Source organism: Dendrobates tinctorius, unplaced genomic scaffold (genome assembly GCF_039654945.1).
Source record: "Dendrobates tinctorius isolate UK_male_01 unplaced genomic scaffold, ASM3965494v1 ptg000016l, whole genome shotgun sequence".
NCBI lineage: Eukaryota > Metazoa > Chordata > Amphibia > Anura > Dendrobatidae > Dendrobates > Dendrobates tinctorius.
The window spans coordinates 55460001-55485518 of record NW_027361684.1 but is presented as its reverse complement, the minus strand read 5'-3'; the positions used below and the strand labels follow the sequence as shown (position 1 = coordinate 55485518).

Below are 25518 nucleotides of genomic sequence, written 5' to 3'. Positions count from 1 at the left end.
ATATGCAGACTGGTCCATGATCCCAGGTGTGCGGTAAATAGATCTGGCACTGTAGTAAAAGAAACATGCCCATATCATACTTGCACCACCATGCTTCAATGTCTTCAGCGTGTACTGTGGCTTGAATGCAGAGTTTGGGGGTCGTCTGACGAACTGTCTGCCGCCCTTGGATCCAAAAACAACAATTTTACTTTCATCAGTCCATAAAATGTTTCTCCATTTCTCTTTAGGCCAGCTGATGTGTTCTTTGGCAAATTGTATCCGCTTCAGTACACGTCTTGTTTTTAACAGTGGGAGTTTGCGGGGATTTCTTGGTAAGAGATTAGCGTCACACAGGCGTCTTCCATCTGTAACAGTGCTCACAGGTAACTTGAGACTGTCTTTGGATATCCTGGAGCTGATTATTGGCTGAGCTTTTGCCATTCTGGCTATTTTCCATCCTTTTGAATGGTAGTCTACAGTTTTCTTCCATGTCTCTCTAGTTTGGCTTTCCATTTTAAAGCATTGGAGATCATTTTAGCTTAACAGCGGATCATTGTCTGCGCTTCTTTATAATTTTTACCCTCTCCAATCAATATTTTTAATCAAAGTACGCTGTTCCTCTGAACAAAGTCTCGAACAACCCATATTTCTCAAGCTTTTAAGCAGAAAACCATGTATGACATGTCCTGGCTTCACCTTTAAATAAGGGCCACCTGATTCCCATCGGTTTCTTCACAGAATAATTGATCTCCACACTGCTAATATTTTAAACACACACCTTTCAATTAATTATTCTAATACACAGACTCAAAAACATGCAGATTATGAATGAGGAGTCTGGTGGTTTTCTTAAGGGCCCTTTACACATAGCGATATCACTAAAGCGTCACCGATTTTGTGACGCAGCAGCGAGATCACTACATGAGATACTCACCTCCGACCGGCTCCCCCGCTGGCTATATCGGCCTGGTCCATTTCTCTTCCTGCTGGTGCCGACGAGAGAGCCATGAACGCAGCCGGAAGACTGTCACCCTCTCTGCGTGTGACAGGTAAGTAACGACCGCTGCTGCATCGCTAGTGAGATCGGCCTGTTTGGCAGCTCACTAGCGACCATTTAGCGATGCACCAGCGATCCTGACCGGGTCATATCGTGGTTGGGATCGCTGGTGCATCGCTAAATGTAACGGGACCAACTAACTAGTAAATTGTTTGACATGTGGTAATATAATTTATACCACAAGAACAGTGATTAATCTGGTTAGTCATATTGGACTGCTATTATTTTGAACACTACTGTATAGTGCCTTGAAAAAGTATTCATACGCTGTGAAATGTTCCACATTTTTTCAACTTAACCCCATAAACTTACATGTTTTTTATTTGGATTTTTTGTGAAATACTAAAAGTGGCAAGTATTTGTGAAGTGTAAATGAAATGATACAAGGTTTTCTAGATATTTAAAAAATATAAATTTGAAAATTGTGACATTAGTTTGTATTCAGCCCTCTGTAGTCTGATAAAATGTAGGACCACCATTTGCTGTAATTACTGTTGCAAGTCTTTTGGGGTCTATCTCTACCAGCTTTGCACATCTAGAGGTGACATTTTCGCCCATTCTTCTTTGCACATTTGCTCTAGCTCAGTTAGATTGGATGGAGGCATCTGTGAAAAGCAATTTTCAAGTCTTGTCACAAATTCTCAATGAGATTTAGGTCTGGATTGTGACTGGGCCATTCACACACACACACACACACACGATTAGGCTTTGATCTAAAGCATCAATTGTATCTCTGGCAGTATGTTTAGACTCATTGTCCAACTTGAAGGTGAACCTACGCCCCAATCTCAAGTCTTTTGCAGCCTCTAACAGGTTTTCTTCCAGGATGACCCTATATTTAGCACTATCCATCTTCCCATCAACTCTGACCGGCCTCCTGCTCCCTGCTGAAGAAAAGCATCCCCACAGCATGATGTTGCCACCACTATGTTTGACAGTGGGGATAGTGTTTCAGGATGATGTGCAATGTTAGTTTGCCGCCACATTTAGAGTTTTGAATTGAGCCCTAAAAGTTCTACTTTGGTCTCAACAGACCAGAGTACCTTCTTCCACATGCTCGCTGTGTCCCTTACATGGATTTTTGCAAACTGAAAACAGGACTTCTCATTGCTGGCTTTCAAAATTTGTTTTCTTCTTGCCACTTTTCCATAAAGGTCAGATTCATGGACTGTATGACTAAGGTCGGAGTCACACTACCATACAATACAGCCGAGTGCTATGCGATAAAACATTGCATAGCACGCAGCTCAGTGTTAATCTATGGGGTAGCTTACATCTGTGATTATTTTCTCATGCTGAATCAGCATGCGAGAACAAACGCAGCATGATGCGATTGGCACAAATGCCTAATCAGAGGCTTGGCTCACTCGCACCCATCTAATTCTATGGGTGCGAGTGTCAATACAGAGCACTCTGATATCATCTGAGTGCAGTGCAATATACGCCAACAGCGGAGGAGATGGAGAAATTAATTTCTCTGCCACCTCTGCAGCGGTGCTCTGACCCTCTCTGCGATGATCGGAGCACAGTAGCATGACACTAGGCTTACGCTCGCAGCAGAACAGGAGTCGAGGGTCGTTAGCATATCGCATCTGATGCCCTCACGTAAGGGTTACTGCAGCCTAAGGCTAGGTTCACATCGCGTTAGTGCCATCCGTTTAACAGATCCGTTAAATGGATGCGGTAACGCTGATGCCATTTTTGTCATCTTTTTTACCCCTAGCGCTAACGTATGCGCTAACGTATGGTAGCATTTCGTTACCATGCGTTAGCAATACAGGTCTATGCACAGCGAACGCGTCTGTTCGCTGTGCATTAGACGTAACACACCCGAAAACGCGGTAGACCGCGTTCGAGGGTGCGTCACAAAGTAATGCATCATCGCTAAGGCATGCCGAATTTCACATGCGTAAGGATGCGTTACTATAATGGCGGCCAATGGGTGCGTTAACGCATCCATTACATAGCGTTAGTGCCGCTAAGTAATGGATGCGTTAAACACATGGCCATAACGCAATGGGAACCCAGCCTAACAGTTGTGCTGTGGACAGATTCTCCATAGATGTAAGCTTGCGAGCAGGGCCCTCATTCCTCTTGGTATCTGTTATGATCTATGTGATTATTGTTATGCTGTAATGTCTATTGTCTGTACAAGCTCCCTCTAAAATGTAAAGTGCTGCGGAATATGTTGGCTCTATAGAAATAAAATTACTATTATTATTCTCCCTCCTGCACTTCGGATCTCCCCAGCTCCTCCAGAGTGAGTATGAGCCTCTTGGATGCTTCTCTAATTAGTGTTCTCCTCCCTACTTGGGATGTCAGTTGAGTTGGACAGCCATGTCTTTGTAGATCTGCAGTTGTGACATACTCCTTCCACTTTTGGATTGAACAGAGCTCCGTGAGATGTCCAGAGTTTGGGCTTTTCTTTTTTTTTTTTACAACTAACCCTCCTTTACTTTTCTCCACAACGTTATCCCTGATCTGTCTGGTGTGTTGCCTGGTTTTCAAGATGCTGTTTGATCCCAAATGCTCTCAGACAAACCTCTTAACCCTTCACAGAACAGCTGTAATTACACTGACAATAAATTACACACAGGTGGACTGTACTTACTAATTATGTGACTTCTGGAGGCTATGGGTCACTCAGGGTTTTATTTAGGGGCATCAGACTACAGGGGGCTGAATACTACTGCACATCACAATTTTTAGGTTTATATTTTTATAATACCGTATTTTTCGCTTTATAAGACGCTCCGGATTATAAGACGCACCCCAAATTTTGAGAAGAAAAATAGGAAAAAAACTTTATTTTTAATAAAATGGTGGTGCATCTTATAATCCATGCGTCTTATTGCTTACCAGGGGTGGTGATGGAGGAGGCCGGAGTGGAACATTGCTGCTGGGATGAGGGGGTGTTTTGATGTGCAGCGTGCCGCTGCCGGTGTCTGTTACTGCCGCCGCCCTCTGTCCCCTGATGCTTGCCACCACCGCCACGCTCTGTCCCCCGGTGCCTGCTTGCCACCACCGCCGCACTCTGTCCCCCAGTGCTTGCCACCACCGCCACGCTGTCCCCCGGTGCCTGCTTGCCACCACCGCCGCGCTCTCCCCCTGGTTCTTACCGCCACGCTCCTATCCCCCGGTGTTTGCCGCCATCGCCGCGCTCTGTCCCGTTCTGAGGGTACTTGCCGTGGCACTCTGTGCCCTGATGCTGCCGCTGCGCTGTCCGCCACCGCCGCGCTCCTGTCCCCCGGTGGTTTCTTCCGCCGCGCTCCTGTCCCCCGGTGGTTTCTTCCGCCCCACCGCCGCCGCGCTCTGTCCCGTTCAGCGTGGGGGGGTCTCTGTCGCTCCATGCCTGCTTTCTTCCTGGAAAATGGCCGCCGTGCATGCGCAGACGGACATCTCGGCACTGAAATCTCGGGAGATGAGATTTCAGCGCTGAAATCTCATCTCCCGAGATTTCAGTGCCGAGATGTCCGTCTGCGCATGCGCGGCGGCCATTTTCCAGGAAGAAAGCAGGCATGGAGCGACAGAGACCCCCCCACGCTGAACGGGACAGAGCGTGGCGGCGGCGGTGGGGCGGAAGAAACCACCGGGGGACAGGAGCGCGGCGGTGGCGGACAGCGCAGCGGCAGCATCAGGGCACAGAGTGCCACGGCAAGTACCCTCAGTGGCAGCGCAAATGTATATCCTCTTTATAAGACGCACCCCCTTTTTCCCCTCAATTTTGGGGGAAAAAAAGTGCGTCTTACAAAGCGGAAAATACGGTAATTAGAAAGCCATTTATAATTTCCTTTACACATCACAAATATTTTCTATATATATGCACACAGCGGGTGAAATACATATTGAACATGTCACCAATTCTCTAAGTAAATATATTTCTAAAGGTGCTATTGACATGAAATTCTCACCATATGTCGGTAACAACCCACTAAATTCACACAAGCAAAGAAATCAAACCACAGATGAAAAAGTATTGAACGCACTTACTGAAATTTAATTTATACATGCAATACACAGGTGTGATTTTGTCCCATTCTTCAACACAAACACTCTTCTAATCCTGAAGGCCACGTGGACTCCTTCTGTGAACTCTGAGCCTTAGGCCTGGTTCACGTAGCGTTAATGCAGTCCGTTCTCGCTAACCCTAATCTAATATTCTGATCGTATTAGTGCAAATGCTCCATCTGCGTTAGCAGTGACGGACCCTCAAACGCTGCAGACCGTGTCCGAGGGCCCTTCAGAGAATGACGGCACATCGCTAACGCATGCCGCTTATGACATGTGTTAGCGATGCGCTCGGTAATGGCAGTGTATGGCAGCGTTAATGGATGCGTTACATCGTGTTAATGCCTCTTTGAACCGCAATCTATTAAACGGACTGCCATAACGCCATGAGACCCCGGCCTTAGTTCCTTGTATTGGATTCAGGTCCGGCGATTGGCTGGTCATAAAAGCTGTGTTTTCTTTCTCTGAAACCAATTGAGAGTTTCCTTGGCTGTGTGTTTTGGATCATTGCTTTGCTGAAATGTCTTTTCAAAAATGTCTAGGTACATTTGTCCATCCTTCCTTCAATCATATGAGGTTTGCCAGGGCCATATACTCAAAAACAGCCTCACACCATCATGTTCCCACCTCCAAACGTCACTATTAGTATGGTCTCACCTGACCAGACTATATTCTCTATTTACACATAATAGTTTACACCCTATTATTCTAACTGTTATATGCCAGAAAATATCCCTCTATTAAAACTATATTGGTATGCATTAAAATTACCCCATATAGAAATAAGCGAAAAATTATGAAAACAAATATTAATGAATGAACAACCCTCGTTGATCCCAATAAAATGCATAATGCAAATACAGGAAAATGGGAAGTCACAATCATAACCAGTAGTGAGGGCACCAATGGGAATCAAAGGTCCAAAAAAAGAAAAAACTATATTCTTATTTTCCCAGTATTTCACAGGCTTGTCTAAATGTTGTTGAACAAATTTAAACATGCTTTTTGTTCAGCAATAGAGTCTTGTGTGGTGAACGTGCATACAGGCCATGGAGGTTGAGTGCATTACTTTTTTTTTTTTAAACAATTGTACCTACTGATTCCTGGACGTTCTGTAGCTCTACACAGGTGGTCCTTTGGTTCTTGCACAACTCTTTTGATAATTCTTTTCACTCCTATGTCTGAAATCATGCAAGGAACAGTTGGTCACGGCTGTTTTATGGTGAAATTATGTCCTTTCCAATTCCTGATTATGGCCCCAACAGTGCTCACTGGAACCTTCAAATGTTTAGAAATTCTTCTATAACCAATGTCATAAGTATGTTTTGCAACAATAAGGTTGCAAAAGACTTGAGACAGCTCACTTGTTTTACCCATCATGAGATGTTTCTTGTGTGGCGCCTTGGTAATGAGACACCTTTTCTACACCATCACTTGAACCAGCTGATCTTATTCTTCACTAAGTGGCAGGATTGCTTTCTAGTTACTGATAGTTTTAAGCTGGTGTCATGAATTTCCATGGCTTTTTGCACCTCTCTTTCTTTATGTGTTCAATACTTATTTCCTGTATCATTTCTCATTATTACATATAACTTGATTTATGGACTTCTATGGTTTTATTTCTTTGCCTGTGTGGATTGGATGGGTTGTTGCTGACATCTGGTGAGAGTTTCATGTCATTAGGGTGTGCACACTCACACACTCTGTGCATTATAAATTGACCCCTGATGCTCCTCACTTGCTACATTACTGCAGTATATCTGATTTAGCAGCAATCAGACTCTAAGGGAAGAAATGCCCAGCCCTGCTCACTAGTTACAGTACATCAGTTTTACAACCTCTGCATAGAAGAAATAACATACACCTAGGAGGTAATGCCTATACAGCCATATACAAAAGATAAATAATTTAGGAGTAGGAATGTTTTTTCTATATGATACACTTTACACTCTGTTTTTCTACAGGTCAGAAATATTTATACTGTCAATTATCCACACTGAGAACTTTCTTAGGCTTCCGGTGTTTGGAGATTGCGTTCCAGATCCTGCAGAGAGGTCCACCCCTGGGATATAGAGAAAGACAGAGAGTATATTACTACAATCGATCATCATCCAAAAGTCTCAAGTACCAGTAGCACCCATAGTAAAGTTAATATGTATTAGTTAAAAAAGACTTGTCACTTGCCATTATTTTTTTTTTCCTGGTGAAAATGCTGCTGTTTTCTCCAATCTGGTGTTTTTCTTTTGTTTCTGACCTATCTTTTCCTGAAATATGACCTCTTCTTCCCAGTTTTTAAATCTAGTCTTTTTGTTAAATAGTATTGGTCCTTAAAGGGGTATTCCCATCTACAAGATCCAAACCCAATATGCAGTAGGTCTAATAACAATATTAGCAAATACCTTCAATTAGAAATGTAGTATAGTTTTTCTGATTTGCTGTGTCTTTCCTCATGTGCAGACATTGCAGGACCTTAGGTATCCATGGTTACAACCACTCATAGTGACAGTTAGCTAGTTGCTAGTGGTCGTAACCCTGGATACCTAAGGTCCTGTAATGCCTGCACATGAGGAAAGAGACATAGTGAATCAGAAGAACTATAGTACATATCTAATTGGAGGTATTTGCTATTATTATTATTATTATACCTACTACATATTGGGATTGGATCTTGGAGATGGGAATACCCCTTTTCCTCTTCTTCTTGAGGAACACACCTAATTGGATAACAAGACTATATTTGCATACAGTGAAGCAGGGGCTACATCTCAGGAACAGAAATACACAGGGACAAAATAAATACCACGTCAGATTCAGGAGAACAACAGCTCTTACATCAAGTAGAAAAAAGACACATTTGCAGCAAATCACAGGTCCTCTTTAACCCCTTCACGACCCATGACGCCTACGTAGGTGTCATGAAAAGTCGTGCCCAAACGACCCATGACGCCCCCGTAGGCGTCATGCTATAAATAGCGTTCCTGCGGGTCGGGTGACCGGGGTCATTGAAATGTCACCCGACCCGCAGATACAGGACAACATGCAGTTAAGCCCAGGGGGGGGTGGCTTTGCACCCACGTGGTTAGGATCGCTTTGATTGGCTGTTAAAAGTAAAACAGCCATTCAGAGCGATAGTAATATTTCATCAATGAAAATTGATGAAATATTACAATCCAGCCATGGCCGATGCTGCAGTAGCATCGGACATGGTTGGAGACACCGATTCGACCCCCCCCACCGGCAATCGCCCCCCCCCGCCACTGAATGACAGCTGCGATCTGCCGCCGCAGTCCTCATCCTCATCACTCTTACAGTGATCAAAATGAAATAAAAAGTAAATAAACCCCCCGATTATCACCCCCATAGGTAGGCACAACTAATAAAATAAAGAAAATATTTTTATTTTTCCATTAGGGTTAGGGTTGGAAAGAGGGTTAGGGTTGGAAAGAGGGTTAGGGTTGGAAAGAGGGTTAGGGTTGGAAATAGGGTTAGGGTTGGAATGAAGGTTAGGGTTGGAATTAGGGTTAGGGTGGAATTAGGGTTAAGGTGGAATTAGGGTTAGGGTTGGAATTAGGGTTAGAATTAGGGTTAGGGTTGGAATTAGGGTTAGGGTTATGGTTAGGGTTGGGATTAGGGTTAGGGGTGTGTTGGGGTTAGGGTTATGGTTAGGGTTGGGATTAGGGATGTGTTGGGGTTAGGGCTGTGGTTAGGAGTGTGTTGGGGTTAGGGTTGAAGTTAGAATTGATGGGTTTCCACTGTTTAGGCACATCAGGGGGTCTCCAGACGCAACATGGTGCCACCATTGATTCCAGCCAATTTTGCGTTCAAAAAGTCAAACGGTACTCCCTCCCTTCCAAGCCCCGACGTGTGCCCAAACAGTGGTTTACCCCAACATATGGGGTATCAGCGTACTCAGGAAAAATTGCACAACAACTTTGGGGACTAATTTCTCCTGTTACCCTTGGGAAAATAAAAAATTGGGGGCTAAAAAATGATTTTTGTGGAAAAAAATGATTTTTTCATTTTCACGTCTCTGCATTATAAACTTCTGTGAAGCACTTGGGGGTTCAAAGTGCTCACAACACATCTACATAAGTTCCTTGGAAGGTCTAGTTTCCAAAATGGGGTCACTTGTGGGGGGTTTCCACTGTTTAGGCACATCAGGGGCTCTGCAAACGTAATGACGACCGCAGACTATTCCATCAAAGTCTGCATTTCAAAACGTCACTACTTCCATTCCGAGCCCTGACGCGTGCCCAAACAATGGTTCCCCCCACATATGGGGTACCAGCGTACTCAGGACAAACTGGACAACAACCTTTGGTGTCCAATTTCTCCTGTTACCCTTGTGAAAATAAAAAATTGCGAGCTAAAAAATCATTTTTTGAGGTAAAAAAATTATTTTTTATTTTCATAGCTCTGCGTTATAATCTTCTGTGAAGCACTTAGAGGTTCAAGGTGCTCACCACACATCTAGGCAAGTTCCTTATGGGGTCTAGTTTCCAAAATGGGGTCACTTGTGGGGGGTTTCCACAGTTTAGGTACATCAGGGGCTCTGCAAATGTAACATGATGCCCGCAGACCATTCCATCAAAGTCAGCATTTCAAAATGTCACTACTTTACTTCCGAGGCCTGACGTGTGCCCAAACAGTGGTCATCCCCCACATATGGGGTATCAGCGTACTCAGGACAAACTGGACAACAACTTTTGGGGTCCAATTTGTCCTGTTACCCATGTGGAAAAAAAAATTGTGGGCTAAAAATCATTTTTTTTTGAGGAAAAAAATGATTTTTTATTTTCACGGCTCTGCGTTATAAACTTCTGTGAAGCACTTGGGGATTCAAGGTGCTTACCACACATCTAGATAAGTTCCTTGGGGGGTCTAGTTTCCAAAATGAGGTCACATGTGGGGGGTTTCTACTGTTTAGGCACACAGGCACACAGGGGCTCTGCAAATGGAACATGACGCCCGCAGACCATGCCATCAAAGTCAGCATTTCAAAATGTCACTACTTCCATTCCGAGCCCCGACGTGTGCACAAACAGTGGTTCACCCCCACATATGGGGTACCAGCGTACTCAGGACAAACTGTACAACAACTTTTGGGGTCCAATTTCTCCTGTCACCCTTGTGAAAAAAAAAAATTGCGGGCTAAAAATCATTTTTTTTGAGGAAACAAAATTATTTTTTATTTTCACGGCTCTGCGTTATAAACTTCTGTGAAGCACTTGGGGATTCAAGGTGCTTACCACACATCTAGATAAGTTTCTTGGGGGGTCTAGTTTCCAAAATGGGGTCATTTATGGGGGAGCTCCAAAGTTTAGGCACACAGGGGATCTCCAAACATGACATGGTGTCCGCTAACGACTGGAGCTAATTTTAATTTCAAAAAGTCAAATGGCGCTCTTTCCCTTCTGAGCCCTGCCGTGTGCCCAAACAGTGGTTCCCCCCACATATGGGGTACCAGCGTACTCAGGACAAACTGGACAACAACTTTTGTGTTCCAATTTCTCCTGTTACCCTTGTGAAAATAAAAAATAGCGTGCTAAAAAAATCATTTTTGAGTAAAAAAAATGATTTTTTATTTTCACTGCTCTACGTTATAAACTTTTGCGAAGCACTTGGGGGTTCAAAGTGCTCACTACACATCAAGATAAGTTCCTTAATGGGTCTAGTTTCCAAAATGGTGTCACTTGTGGGGGAGCTCCAATGTTTAGGTACACAGGGGCACTCCAAATGCGACATGGTGTCTGATAACGATTGGAGCTAATTTTCCATTCAAAAAGTCAAATGGTGCTCCTTCCCTTCCGGACCCTGCCGTGCGCCCAAACAGTGGTTTATGACCACATATGAGGTATCGGTGTACTCAGGAGAAATTGCCGAACAAATTTTAGGATCCATTTTTCCTGTTGCCCATGTGAAAATGAAAAAACTGAGGCTAAAAGATAATTTTTGTGAAAAAAAAGTCCTTTTTCTTTACGGATCAATTTGTGAAGCACCTGGGGGTTCAAAGTGATCACTATGCATCTAGATAAGTTCCTTGGGGGGTCTAGTTTCCAAAATGGGGTCACTTGTGGGGAAGCTCCAGTGTTTAGGCACACAGCGACTCTCCAAACGTGACATGGCAAGCGCTAAATATTCCAGCATATTTTCCATTCAAAAAGTCAAATGGCGCTCCTTCCCTTCTGAGCCCTGCCGTGCGCCGAAACAGTGGTTTATGACCACATATGAGGTATCGGTGTACTCAGGAGAAATTTCCCAACAAATTTTAGGATCCATTTTATCCTGTTGCCCATGTGAAAATGAAAAAAATGATGCTAAAAGAAAATTTGTGTTGGAAAAACTAAAATGTCCATTTTTTCCTTCCACGTTGCTTTAGTTCCTGTGAAGCACCTGAAGGGTTAATAATCTTCTAGAATGTAGTTTTGAGTAGCTTGAGGGGTGCAGTTTTTAGAATGGTGTCACTTTTGGGTATTTTCTGCTGCATAGACCCCTCAAAGTGACTTCAAATGTGAGGTGGTCCCTAAAAAAAATGGTTTTGTAAATTTTGTTGTAAAAATGAGAAATCGCTGGTCAACTTTTAACCCTTATTACTTCCTAACAAAAAAAATTTGTTTCCAAAATTGTGCTGATGTAAAGTAGACATGTGCTAAATGTTATTTAGTAACTATTTTGTGTCACATAAATCTCTAGTTTAACAGAATAAAAATTCAAAATTTGAAAATTGCGAAATTTTCAAAATTGTCGCCAAATTTGTTTTTTTCACAAATAAATGCAAAAAATTATCGACCTAAATTTACCACTAACATGAAGCCCAATATGTCACGAAAAAACATTCTCAGAATCGCTAGGATGCGTTGAAGCGTTCCAGAGTTATTACCTCATAAAGGGACACTGGTCAGAATTGCAAAAAATGGCCAGGTCATTAAGGTCAAAATAGGCTGGGTCATGAAGGGGTTAAATAGTATTTATTATCTTTTACTTTTATAATGGTTTTCTTTTTGGCCCCTCTTGATTAGGACACTTTTTATATGACCTCTCCAAAAGCGTGGATTGTGAGAAAGGCTTATTGTCCAACTCAATCTAATCTTTGTCCCGAGAAAGTAAATGAGGTATTCAGTGCAGATTACTTTTTTACATGATCCGCTGGGCATGTGGAGGACCCTTTACTCTGGATCTCCCCTTACCACCCCCTTCTCTTTACATGTGAAGCACACAATCCACGTCCTGAGCTGCCATCTTTACACCAATTGTCATTATTTCTTCCAACATACTACTGCAATTTCATACCGGAGTTTTAGGTTTTGCAGATCTTCTTTAGTGACTTCATGCAGAACGTCATAAAGGGTATAATCTTCCCCAACAAACTGGTAAGTAAATAGATATGAATTAAGTCAGACATTAAAAAGGGTGTCAGAAATAATGTATGATAAGGTATAGCCATTACCTGCTCCACAACCTCTTCAGCAGCGCCCTGCTGTCTCAGCCAGTCCATCAGCTCCTGGTCTCTATTAATGCCTATCGACACATAGGATGCAGATCTGGGAACATCTGAAAAGGAAACGGAGAAATGCGACTACAACAATCTATATCCCCTTACTGACCGCCAATACGTCTTTTTACTGACCTGAGATATAAGAGAATATCATCCCCATACAGGTGGCAATCCAGCAGCTGTCGGCTGTAACTAGCTGACAACTTGGTGCATGAGCCACGATCAGTGTTGGCAACGGCAATATCTGTTTAACCCATTAGATGCTGCTGTCAAAAGTGACTACATCATGTAAATGGTTAACAGAGTGTGGGGGCTTCCTCTTTATCCCCTCCAGCACCCTGAGATCATGATTCTGTGGTTCTGATGTTTGCCATGGTAATTCACGGCCAAGTAGGGTCTTAAAGTCTGCCGGCTACACTGACCTGTTCAGAAGTTAGCGACATTTAGGTGGTAAAAATACACTTTTTCATTCCTATCATGTCACTTTCCATTAATTCCTGAATATCACTTGAAGGGTTAATAAACTACCTGAGAGCAGTTCTCATTATGTCGAGGAGTGCTGTTTTTAAAATGGTATCACTTTTGGGGGTGTTCCAATATATAGGACCCTCAAAGTCACTTCAAAACTGGATAAGTCCCTAAAAAAATAAATGTTGTAATTTCCTTGAAAAAAAAATGAAACATTGCTGCTACATTTTTAGACTTTCTAAAATGCTAATAAAATAAAATAACATTTTACAAATGGTGCTGATGTAAAGCAGGCATGAGGCAAATGTTATTTATAAATGTTTTTGTGTGGTATAGCTATCTGGATTAAAGGGATAATCATTAAAAGTTTGAAAATTGCTATTTTTTTTTTACATTTTTGTCAAATTTTTGATATTTTTTTATAAATAAACACAAAAACATATCGACCTAAATTTACCATTATCATAAATTATAATGTGCCATGAAAAGACAATCTCAAAATCACTGGGAATTGTTTAGGCGCTGTTTAAGTTATTACTACATAAAGTGACACTGGACAGACTTCAAAAATTTGATCCGGACACTAAGGGGATATTAACAGTTCTCAAAAAAAAATCTATGGCTAGAAATGTGGCAATTAGGCTGGGGCGTAAATATAAGAGGTGCTGGGGTTGCAATTGAACCCGGGCACTGGGGACAAGAGAGTCTCAAAGGACCCTTCGCCCTATGGAAAAAGACTTGTTAAAGACCTGTGATAGCTGGGGGCCCTGTTTCAGATTTTGCCTTGGTGCCCACAAGCTTTAGGTTACACCACTGCAAGTAGGTGTAGGAATACTTACCCATGCTAGACTTGATCTGCAGGAGGTGTAAGTCATGGCTTCTTTGTTCCAGGCATTGTTTTAAAAGAAACTGATATTCTTTTTCCTTTAGAACGAGTTCCTCCAATAATCTATGACCAAACACACCAAACGAAAAATGAGGCCACAGAGCAAAAACCTGCTGTATGGAAACGTACCATATGCCGTACAACGTGCAATCCTCACTTCTATAAAGGCTAAGCTCACCCGCTCATAACCTCTGTGTTATGACAACTATCCCTCTCTCAGGAATGCCACCAATTTAACAGCGTAATGGTATATTTCTACACCTGAAGAAACTTGGCATGTCACAGTTTTAAGTCTAATTTTAAATTCTAGTTGCATAATCAATTAAAAATAAATTCTTAATGTAAAGGGTCGTCCAGGCTTGGGACGAAAATCTGCAGTCACTTTATGTAACTGTAGACTCACGTATCGTGAGATTTGCATCCTTGCGGTCATGTACTGACCAGTCTCGTCTGGCATTTCTCAATCACTTTTAAATGAGAGAAGACGAAGGCGCCTAGATGGCATGTGACCAAAAGTGTGCAAATCACATGCATACGATCACGTGGCCACCCACTTACCCTGAGAATTGTGGCAGTGTCGACCTGCATGCTGTCAAGATTCAGCAGTCTGCGGTCACATAGAGTGACTGTACACTTTCGTGACAAGCGTGGACAGTCCCTTTAGGATGATAAAGGCCCCAATACACACTATACATCTGTCACCAACAACTATCTCTCTCTTCTGTGTTCCCTACGAGAAAGCCGCTGCCAGACTCTTCAGGAAGCAGAACAAAACAATGAACCAATGAAATTTCAATGGTCAAATCCTTCTTTCCCCCAATAATCTGTGGAGGAAGTGTAGGGAGGCTCTCATACACATTAGATGTACAACTGATCCTGTGAAAATGGTCGGGTTCAGACCATTTTTATCTATTGTGTATGGTAGCCTTTAGGGCCTCATTCTTCTGCATTTGGGAAATATGTTTCCAACCCAATTTTTTTTCTTTTTTCTACATCAGAAATACCTTCCACGACAAAGGAAATATTCCCAGTGGAAATGTTCTAGTACATGTCTCTGCTTCCTTTACTGAGATAACTTCCTGTGTATGATAAAAAATAACAAAATGGATGGAAGCAGTAATCTTATGAACGCAATGCCGAGCTACCTGTTGGTCTCTTGTTTCAATTTCCCAAGCTGTAGGTTTAGCTGATGACCTTGTGTCTCATGAGAGACCACCGAACTAAGCGTGCTGACACCGGATGTAATGACAACCTCTTCAGAGCTATTCTGCTGAACCGGCTGGTAATCTTCATCTTCCACTTCTTTGTCCACTCCTTCACTTTCTGATGCAGGACCCAAGTGTGTCCTGAGCTCTGGGCAGGGCAAGCAAAGAAGACCAGATAGAAGCCATGCACTCAGCACTACTTGGATAGACATAGAAATAGATGGCCAAGCAACAACTCCGCCATCTGACCATCACAGCAATTCAGACCTTTCCATGTGCTTTCCTACTGTCATCAGTAAAAGGACAGATGGAAATGTATAGGCCTCCATAAGGAAGCATTGCACAGCAAAGCATAGCAACTTAAAAAGCTGCACAGCCTATACGTTGGGATCCATGCCTTAATCAGCAGACATCAGGGACAGATGAGCAGCTCATGTACACAGCTTATTTTTTTAATCTATTTTATTTACTTATACAGCACCACTAATTCCACATCACTTTACAGACATCATCATCACTGTTCCCACTGAGGACCACAATCTAAATTCCTTATCAGTATTCCTTTGGAGTAAATGGGGGTCCAATCACAGGAACCCACCAATTGCTCCAGGGCAGTGGTGCTATAATAGTTTTGAAAACACCAAAGGAGATGCCCAGTCAGATCCCCAGTAATCCAGAAGTGATGGGCATAAATACAATATATATTGTCAATCAAGGAACAGTGGGTGTGATTACAGCACAGGCAATGACTAGAGACATGACTGTTCAGTAAGGCAGCCATGCCAAAATGACTGATACAAAGCCTGGGCACAAGCCTGTATATAAATCAGGATGTACATCAGCTTAGCTTTAGTGAAATAGGCACATTGTCTCACGACAGGGTCCATTTAAGAGCAGAACAGAGGTCTCCTCCGCTTACCAGGAATAAGGATAGTGACCGCCGCCTGCACTGCACGTCGAATAATATTATCCATTGCGAACATCCAGTGAGGTCGGATTAGGTGGTTCCTCAAGACTTTATTAACCTGGGTATATGGGATATGTCACTTGTAAACACAGAACACATAATAAACTCCACATCTTATCACAAAATGTAATTTTCATCCTGGTATTTTCCAGAATATGATAAAGCAATTAGTAAATCAGTGAAATGTAAGCACAAAAGGGACTGCGCCAGTTTCACCATGACATGCAATATCCCAGGGACTATGGTGTAGATACTGACTACTCACCGCATCCTGGAAGCCGAACAGGACAAGCTGGATCTGATTTATAGATGTGCTGTCAAAATCCAGATCCACTTTGAGTTTGGATATGGTGGAAGCCATCACTCTGTGCTCCGGGGAGCGGATAAAGTCCCTCAGGATATTAATAATTTGTTTGATGTGAGTGACTGAAAGCTGCACGTCTTCTGAGCTCTGCAGAGTAGGGGAGAATTACCATCCAGCAGTGGCCAAACCACTCAGCGGCAAGGCTACGTTTAGTTTTGGTAACTCTTAAGTTATTTTTCCTTCTTTTTGTATTTAAACATCATGGAAACAGTTTCCTTGTAGTCTATTAGATATGAGCACGATGCCTATCACCTGTAAATGTAGGGTATTGGATATTTCTAGATGTATAATTTTGTAGCTAATTCTTCCTGAGGCTGTTACAATTTTACTTACTTTCTACCATTTTTAAACACCCTTTTCCCCCATTCCTGTCATCCTTTTACTACTTACAATTGTCTTACCATCAGATTCTCATCCGTCACAGTCATCTTAGATGATCCGTCTTTTCCTTTTGCTTACCCCATTCCTTTTCTACCCTACCACCAGTACACTACATTCTTCATGGTCCTCATTCTTCCTCACCCATTTCTCATACTGTAGATCTCCCTGTCCTCATCCCCACTATACCTCGCAGTTACACTTAAAGTCCACATACGTACTGAATTAAAATAATCCAGACCCACTGATTTCTGCAGGACTGGCCAATGGTCTGGTATTTATGAGGGCCCTTCGCCTCTCCCTAGACAGATGTTTTGGGGAGAGAAAGGTTCGGGGAGTTGAAATTTCAACAATCTTTTTGTTTTAAGGAGAGATGAGCCGTTGCCAGATGCTTTCTCCTCTCTCCCCATTGAAAGCACATGAATGCTTAGCCAAACATAAAGCTCCTGTGTATGGGAGAGTCTTGTGAGATCGCTATCTGTTGAGCGACCACGAGTATACCCAGTTCTAAACACAATGGGGTGCCACCTTACAAATAAGGAGGACTTCATCTGTACTTGATGTGGTAGTATATCATAACCAAGATGTATATCATCTAACGTAAATGAAGAAAAGATGTATGAAAGTAAGGATCCAAAAGGGAATTGTTAAAAAGCTACATTGGCGTATCTGTAACAAAGAGAGGGCAATGGAGGCAAAGGCCAAAAAAGAAAGGGGAAGGATGGCTTACGACCCTACACTTGGCGCCTTGCATATTATATCATTTCACAATATCCACTGCCTCTATCCCATCGCCTCTTTTATTCCAAAGTCCTTTTTTCCAGTTCCTATCGCTGTATATGCTATAAATTATTGTACCTGCATAAGACATTCTTGTAGGTTTGAGGACACTTTATTCTGCTCTTCCTTGAGGATCTTATAGAGTATTGCACGACGTTCACTATCCTTTCGGAGAAGAAACAGACCAGAATCCCGCTCATCAGGAGACGTTGGGGAACTTCTATCTTCGGACACCGAGCCCTCATCTGGAACACTGTGTGATATTGACATAATGCAAGGCATGAAAAGAAGTCGGGAATGTATATTCCATTTATACAATTGGCTCCCTGTAATGGGCACATCTGCATGCACATTCAGGGTAGATTTAGAAGATTTTCATTTTCTAATTATTCTTTTATTTCCTGTACCTGTCTCCTAAGGCCTTTTTCACATTTCCGTTTTTTGACGTCAGTCAAAATCCGCCAGTTTCTGAAAAAAAACAGATCCGCCCCTTTTTGGCGGATCCGCTTTTTCCCTCCATAGACTTGCATTAGTGGCAGATGTTGACTGACGGTCGTCCGTTGGATCCGTTTTTTGACGGCGCCGTGAAAATTTTAGCGCTTCCCGGGCGGACCAGACGGACCCTGCAAAATCTCTCTCTCTCTCGTTTTCCTTTAAATTTCAGTCACTAACTTACTAAAGCAGATCCGTCGGCATCCGTTTGGGCCACAACAGAAACGGATCCGTTTTTTTACAACCTAGCGGATTTTGACTGACGTCAAATAACTGAAATGTGAAACAGGCCTAAAATGTTTTGCTCCATGGCAGATCAGATACAATTCCTAAAGACAATCCCAGTAAGCCCTGAATTAAAAGGGCTGATTGAAAAAAATCAGAAAGTCATAAAAGGCACTCAGCCCTTCTAAAACTCCTACCTACATAGTCTAGCTTTCTCAGATGTGGTAAGGCTACTTTCACACATCAGGTTTTCGGCGTCAGGCGCGATCCGGCGTCGTGCCGGAATGCCGGATCCGGCAAATGTTTTGTAAAACCTGATGTGCCGGATCCGGTTTTCTGCCGGATCCGTCTTGTTCTTGACAGACAAAACCGGATCCGTCTCATCCGGTTCATCCGTTTTTCTATCCGTTTTTCGACGGATTACGCCGGATCTGGTTTTTAAAATTGACCCTTGTGGCCTTCCGAATGGGATTGGCTACTGGAAAACTATATATAGCATGTTCCTACAGCCCTTCTTTGACAGGTTGTAGTGGGCAGAGCTACTGAGCATGCTCAGACCAAAAAAACCGGATCCGGCTTTCGCTGGATCAGGCGCATTGCGGCGCTCATAGGCTTTCATTGTGTGAAAAAGCCGGACGCGCCGGATCCGGCGTGTCCGGCTTTTTCGCCGGAGACAAAAAACGTTACAGTAGCCGTTTTTTCCAGACGCCGGATCGCGACACATTGCCGGATCCGGCGAAAACCGGATGAAACGCATGGCCATCCGGCGCGATCCGGCGCAAATGCAAGTCAATGGGGGGGAAACCGGATCCGGCATTGCATTTCGCCGGATCCGGTTTCTGTCAAAAGCGCCGGATCGCGCCTGACGGCGAAAACCTGATGTGTGAAAGAGGCCTAATCTAGACAACGATCTTTATTAGGCAAATGTTGGTGCTTGATGCTCTGGCCTGGCCAAGCTCTCAGTGCACCATTCCACCACGCACATTATGTTGATAAACAGTGTTCGCTTGCCTAGAGTGAGTCCTGCCTGAACAGAAAACAAAAGAGCTTTCAATTTAATCTGTGCCGGCACTCTGCAGGGATCGGGGGAGGAATGCAAGGGTGCACCAAACATCCACATTTGAAAAACAAATATTGTTTTTCGGATAATCATCTGAGAAAACTAGACTACAGATATGATATTTTCTGAGGGCCAAGTCCACAATATGACTCTCTGTTTAAATTGCTTTTTAGAAGCGACAAATTCCCTTTAATTACAGTGCCTTGCGAAAGTAATCGGCCCCCTGGAACTTTTCAACCTATTCCCACATATCATGCTTCAAACATAAAGATACCAAATGTAAATTTTTGGTGAAGAATCAACAACAAGTGGGACACAATTGTGAAGTTGAACAAAATTTATTGGTTATTTTACATTTTTGTGGAAATTCAAAAACTGAAAAGTGGGGCGTGCTATATTATTCGGCCCCTTTAACTTAATACTTTGTTGCGCCATCTATAGCTGCGATTACGGCTGCAAGTCACTTGGGGTATATCTCTATCATGTTTGTACATCGAGAGACTGAAATTCTTGCCCATTCTTCCTTGGCAAACAGCTTGAGCTCAGTGAGGTTTGATGGAGATCGTTTGTGAACAGCAGTTTTCAGCTCTTTCCACAGATTCTCGATTGGATTCAGGTCTGGACTTTGACTTGGCCACTCTAACACCTGGATACGTTTATTTGTGAACCATTCCATTGTAGATTTTGCTTTATGTTTGGGATCATTGTCTTGTTGGAAGACAAAGCTCCATCCCAGTCTCAGGTCTTTTGCAGACTTGCTGCCAAAAAGTTCGATTTTGGCTTCATCTGACCAGAGCACCTTCTTCCACATGTTTGGTGTGTCTACGAGGTGGCTTGTTGCAAACTTTAAATGACACTTTTTATGGATATCATTGAGAAATGGCTTTCTTCTTGCCACTCTTCCGTAAAGGCCAGATTTGTGCAGTGTACGACTGATTGTTGTCCTATGGACAGACTGTCCCACCTCAGTTGTAGATCTCTGCAGTACATCCAGAATGATCATGGGCCTCTTGGCTGCATCTCTGATCAGTCTTCTCCTTGTTTGAGATGAAAGTTTAGAGGGACGGCCAGGTCTTGGTAGATTTGCAGTCGTATGATACTCCTGCCATTTCCATGTGGCGGTGGGTGCGCGTGCGCTCTGTGTGCCCTGATGCCGGAGATGCGGGGGGCGTCTCTTGTGTCCTTGGTACGCTTTTTGGGAATTCTTCCCTCTGCGCGTGTGCCGTGGGACCTGACGTCTTCCTGCTTCTTCCGGTCTCTGTGGTGTGCAGGGCGCATGCGCCGATTCAAACACTGCTACAGGCTTGGCGGTGATCAGCTGATTAGGTCACATGCGCTCTTAAGGTCCTTCTGCATACATCGCAGATACTCCCCTTGAGAAAGCGGTGCCTTGTGCGCGCAAAACGTGCGTTGGGGCTCTTATACCCGGCCTTGGGGTCTTTATCCGGTGCCCTTCCTACTTCTGGTGAGTTCTCAGACCTTCGGCTTCTCATTGTGCATTTTGTTTTTGAATCTCTGTTGGCTTTGATTACCTATTAGAGTTCTATTGTGCAATACGCACTGGCCAGTGATTTCAACTCTATACATTTTACTCACAAATGAGTCTGTTTCTCTCTGAGCTGCCTTTTTTGAAATTTCCTATCAGTGTATGCACTTGCCTTTAATTTTACATCTACCTGATATTCATGTTTATACGGGCACCGTTGTCCCCCTGTGATGTGCCTGGTTTATCTTGCTGCAGTCTTTTGTCCAAATTTTATGTAATGATATTTTTGTATGTTTTGACTATTTGTCTAATAAAATGATATTTATAGTTACATTGATACCTAGTAGCTCACTTTTCCTCCTGTACATATGTCTTATTTGAGCAGGTATTATTTTTCCCTGTTTAGGGAATTTTGGCATTTTGCCAATTGGCGTTTCTCTTGCCAACAAGGTCTTTTGTGTCTACATACTCTGTAAGCCCTGAATTAAAAGGGCTGATTGAAACAAATCAGAAAGTCATATATGGACAGACTGTCCCTCTTCAGTTGTAGATCTCTGCAGTACATCCAGAATGATCATGGGCCTCTTGGCTATATCTCTGATCAGTCTTCTCCTTGTTTGAGATGAAAGTTTAGAGGGACGGCCAGGTCTTGGTAGATTTGCAGTGGTATGATACTCCTTCCATTTCAATATGATCACTTGCACAGTGCTCCTTGGGATGTTTAAAGTTTTGGAAAGCATTTTGTATCCAAATCCGGCTTTAAACTTCTCCACAACAGTATCACGGACCTACCTGTTGTGTTCCTTGGTCTTCATGACGCTCTCTGTGCATTAAACAGAAGTCAGACTATCACAGAGCAGGTGCATTTATACGGAGACTTGATTACACACAGGTGGATTATATTTATCATCATTAGTCATTTAAGACAACATTGGATCATTCAGAGATCCACAATGAACTTCTGGAGTGAGTTTGCTGCACTGAAAGTAAAGGGGCCGAATAATATTGCACTCCCCAATTTTCAGCTTTTGAATTTCCACAAAAATGTAAAATAACCAATAAATTTTGTTCAACTTCACAATTGTGTCCCACTTGTTGTTGATTCTTCACCAAAAATTTACATTTGGTATCTTATTGTTTGAAGCATGATATGTGGGACAAGGTTGAAAAGTTCCAGGGGGCCGAATACTTTTGTAAGGCACTGTATTTCAGAGTAGATTTCTCACCATAGTTCAAGATGGAGTGACAAATCTAACATTGCCTACTTTTATGTCAAAATGGGTATGTCAATCAGAACAAGTTATCACGACAGGAGAGAACTGCTAGTCTTACTTCTGGGATCATACTATTTGCCAAAATGATGGTTCCTGTGTCTCCCATCTGGAGAGATGATTGTACATGCGAGCTGCCGCTCCACTCACAGTCTATGAAACTGAATGAGGTTTTATTTAGTCATCACTGCCAGTCCTATGGACTCTGAATGGAGCAGCAGCACTAATGTGGACCACTCCTGTTCCAGTTATCACTGTGGGCTCTCAGCAATCTGTCCCTCGATGATCTAGCTGGATATGTGATAACTTATTATACAGTATATATAGCACCATCCTTACAAAAGTTGCACACTACACTGACACTCACACGAAGCCAAAACCCAACCTGTAGCAAAAAAAAAATCTACTGTATAAAAAAGCTGCATATACTGAATTAAACTAAGCCTCCAGTGTCAATAGCGCACTCACCTCAGTAAACTGGACGTAGGAGCTTTGTTGGAAGAAGTTTCAGAACTCGATTTTTTAGCCTTTTCAAAGAATAATTCATGCTTTGCATCTGAGTCAGGCGATACTGATCCATGTTCACTGCTGCTACTCCCTGCCAGCTCCCCGGGCACTGGCAATGGCAGGGATGTACTGCGATTGTAATCTGCAACAATAATACTGGCATTATCACTCTCATATTACACGGTGTTTCATTCAGCATGTGACCTACACTGATGGGCAGTCATCTTTTCAGATAATGGTCCAGATCCATCAATCATGAAGAGGGGGCTTGCTGGTGTCAGAGGCGCCTCATTCATTGAAAGGCGCATGCCAACATCCTTATACCCACATGCTGGATCACGCTCGCCCATCTCTAGACAGTACACATTCTGCATTTTGTGTCAAACTTAGAACAAAAATAAACAGGATTTCATTTGGCATATGACAGTCATAATGAGGGTGCATTACAGCATGTATTACCGCCAAAAGTGCCTGCAGTGTAATACTATTACATCTGGTCATTTTGAGGTTAGTGTTAGGCCAGGACCTACAGCCAGAATATAAATGCTAATATGTACCAGCATTAAGGCCGTTGGCATGTGACCTAATTCTGGCAGATTTTCAGCATGGTCTTAATGGGAATATGTCACCTGGTTTTTCTACCTAATCTGACAGCAGCATAATGTAGGGGCAGAAAGCTTAGTTCTAGTGATGTGTCATTTACTGGGATGTTTGCAGCAGTTTTGATAAAAATAATTTTATTAGCAGGAGATTATCACTAGTGAACTAATAAACCTGCTGCCATGTAGTCCTCCATATTCATGACCCTTCCCCTACCACTGATTGGCAGCTTTCTGCCTATGCACAGTGTACACAGAAACCTGCCTATCAGTCGTGGGGGAGGGGTAACACAGATATCAGAATTTAGAGAACTGCTAGATATGCAGCAAGAGAAAACAGGGAGTTTATCAAAACTGCAGCATGCAGCCCAGTGAGTGAAACACTGCTGGAGTCAGGTTCTCTGCCCCTTCATCATAGTGCCTTCAGATAGAGTTGCAAAAAACTGCTGACAGAGCCTTTTTAAAGCAAACAGTTCTGACTGAGTTAGACACACAGAAAGGATGGATCAGAAGAGGAATAACTTGGATATTTTTGTGTGCGTGTGCATTTTCTATACTTAGTGTTCCTTTCAGGCAATTTTATGATTTCCTGTCCTTGGTTGTTTGACATGGGAGGGAATAATTGTAACAAGAGAGGTTTCCCAGAAAGAGACGCACATTATATTTACTTGCAGAACGTCCTAATTTTGCCTTATATTCATTACCAATAAATAAGCCACGATATGAAATCAGGTAAGTTGGTAAATGAGGTAGGTGTGATATCACATAAACGTGTACAGAACATTTTTTGTAATACATCACACTATGAAAAAGTTTACAGTCTAAAGACGTTTGTTACATCGCAGTAATTCCAACTATTTCATTACTTGAGATTTAACACATCTACACTAAGCCTCACCAAGAACAGAGCTCGGGGCCAAGACCCTTACATAACCTTATAAAATGAAAGTCTTTATGAAAGTGAACGCTATGTTAGATAATTACAGAGGCGCAAATGTAACATGATGTACTGAGAATGTCCATCTGAAGGCCACGGCTACTGTACCCCGACCCCTGCTTACTGCAGATCCTACCCTACATGGCTACTGTACCCCAACCCCTGCTTACTGCTGAGCCTACCCTACATGGCTACTGTACCCCAACCCCTGCTTACTGCTGAGCCTACCATACACGGCTACTGTACCCTGACCCCTACTTACTGCTGAGCCTACCATACACAGCTACTGTACCCCGACCCCTGCTTACTGCTGAGCCTACCATACACGGCTACTATACCCCGACCCCTGCTTACTTCTGAACCTACCCTACATGCCTACTGTACCCCATCCTCTGCTTACTGCTGAGCCTACCATACACGGCTACTGTACCCTGTCCCCTGCTTACTGCTGAACCTACCCTACATGGCTACTGTACCCCAGCCTCTGCTTACTGCTGAGCCTACCATACACGGCTACTGTACCCTGTCCCCTGCTTACTGCTAAACCTACCCTACATGGCTACTGTACCCCATCCTCTGCATACTACTGAACCTACCCTACATGGCTACTGTAACCCATCCCCTGTTTACTGCTGAGCCCGCCATACATGGCTACTGTACTCCGTCCTCTGCTTACTGCTGAACCTACCCTACAAGGCTACTGTACCCCATCCTCTGCTTACTGCTCAACCTACCAAACATGGCTACTGTACCTCGACTCCTGCTTACTGCTGAACCTACCCTACATGGCTACTGTACCCCGTCCCCTGCTTACTGCTGAGCCTAACCTACATGGCTACTATATCCCGTCCCCTGCTTAATGCTGAACCTACCTACATAGCTATGGTACCCGATCCCCTGCATACTGCTAAGCCTACCATACATGGCTACTGTACCCCTACCCCTGCTTACTGCTGAACCTACCAAACATGGCTACTGTACCTCGACCCCTGCTAACGGTTGAACCTATCATACATAGCTACTGTACCCCATTCCCTGCTTACTGTTGAACCTACCCTACATGGCTACGGTACCCCATCCTATGCTAACTTCTGAGCTTAACCTAAAATGCTACTGTATCCTGTCCTCTGCTTACTGCTGAACCTACCAAACATGGCTACTGTACCCCGTCCCCTGCTTACTGCTGAGCCTGCCATACATGGCTACTGTACCCCATCCTCTGCTTAATGCTGAACCTACCCTACATGGCTACTGTACCGCATCCCCTGCTTACTGCTGAGCCTAACCTACATGACTAGTGTATCCTGTCCCCTGATTACTGCTGAACCTACCATACATGACTACTGTGCCC

General features: G+C 43.2%; 1 protein-coding gene across 1 annotated transcript in view; it reads right to left on the bottom strand.

Moving 5' to 3' along the window:
• Nucleotides 1-5013: 5013 nt before the first annotated feature.
• MAP3K15 (mitogen-activated protein kinase kinase kinase 15) overlaps nt 5014-25518 on the bottom strand; it is a 228886-nt gene continuing 208381 nt past the window's right edge. Inside the window, exons 21-29 of the mRNA XM_073565877.1 lie at nt 22593-22773; nt 17669-17843; nt 16334-16519; nt 16021-16126; nt 15042-15249; nt 13850-13959; nt 12495-12598; nt 12338-12414; nt 5014-7109 (exon numbers count right to left, since the gene is read on the bottom strand). Coding sequence (XP_073421978.1) covers nt 7031-7109; nt 12338-12414; nt 12495-12598; nt 13850-13959; nt 15042-15249; nt 16021-16126; nt 16334-16519; nt 17669-17843; nt 22593-22773 — 1226 coding nt within the window. The 3' untranslated portion in view covers nt 5014-7030. The remainder of the gene's footprint in view (nt 7110-12337; nt 12415-12494; nt 12599-13849; nt 13960-15041; nt 15250-16020; nt 16127-16333; nt 16520-17668; nt 17844-22592; nt 22774-25518) is intronic.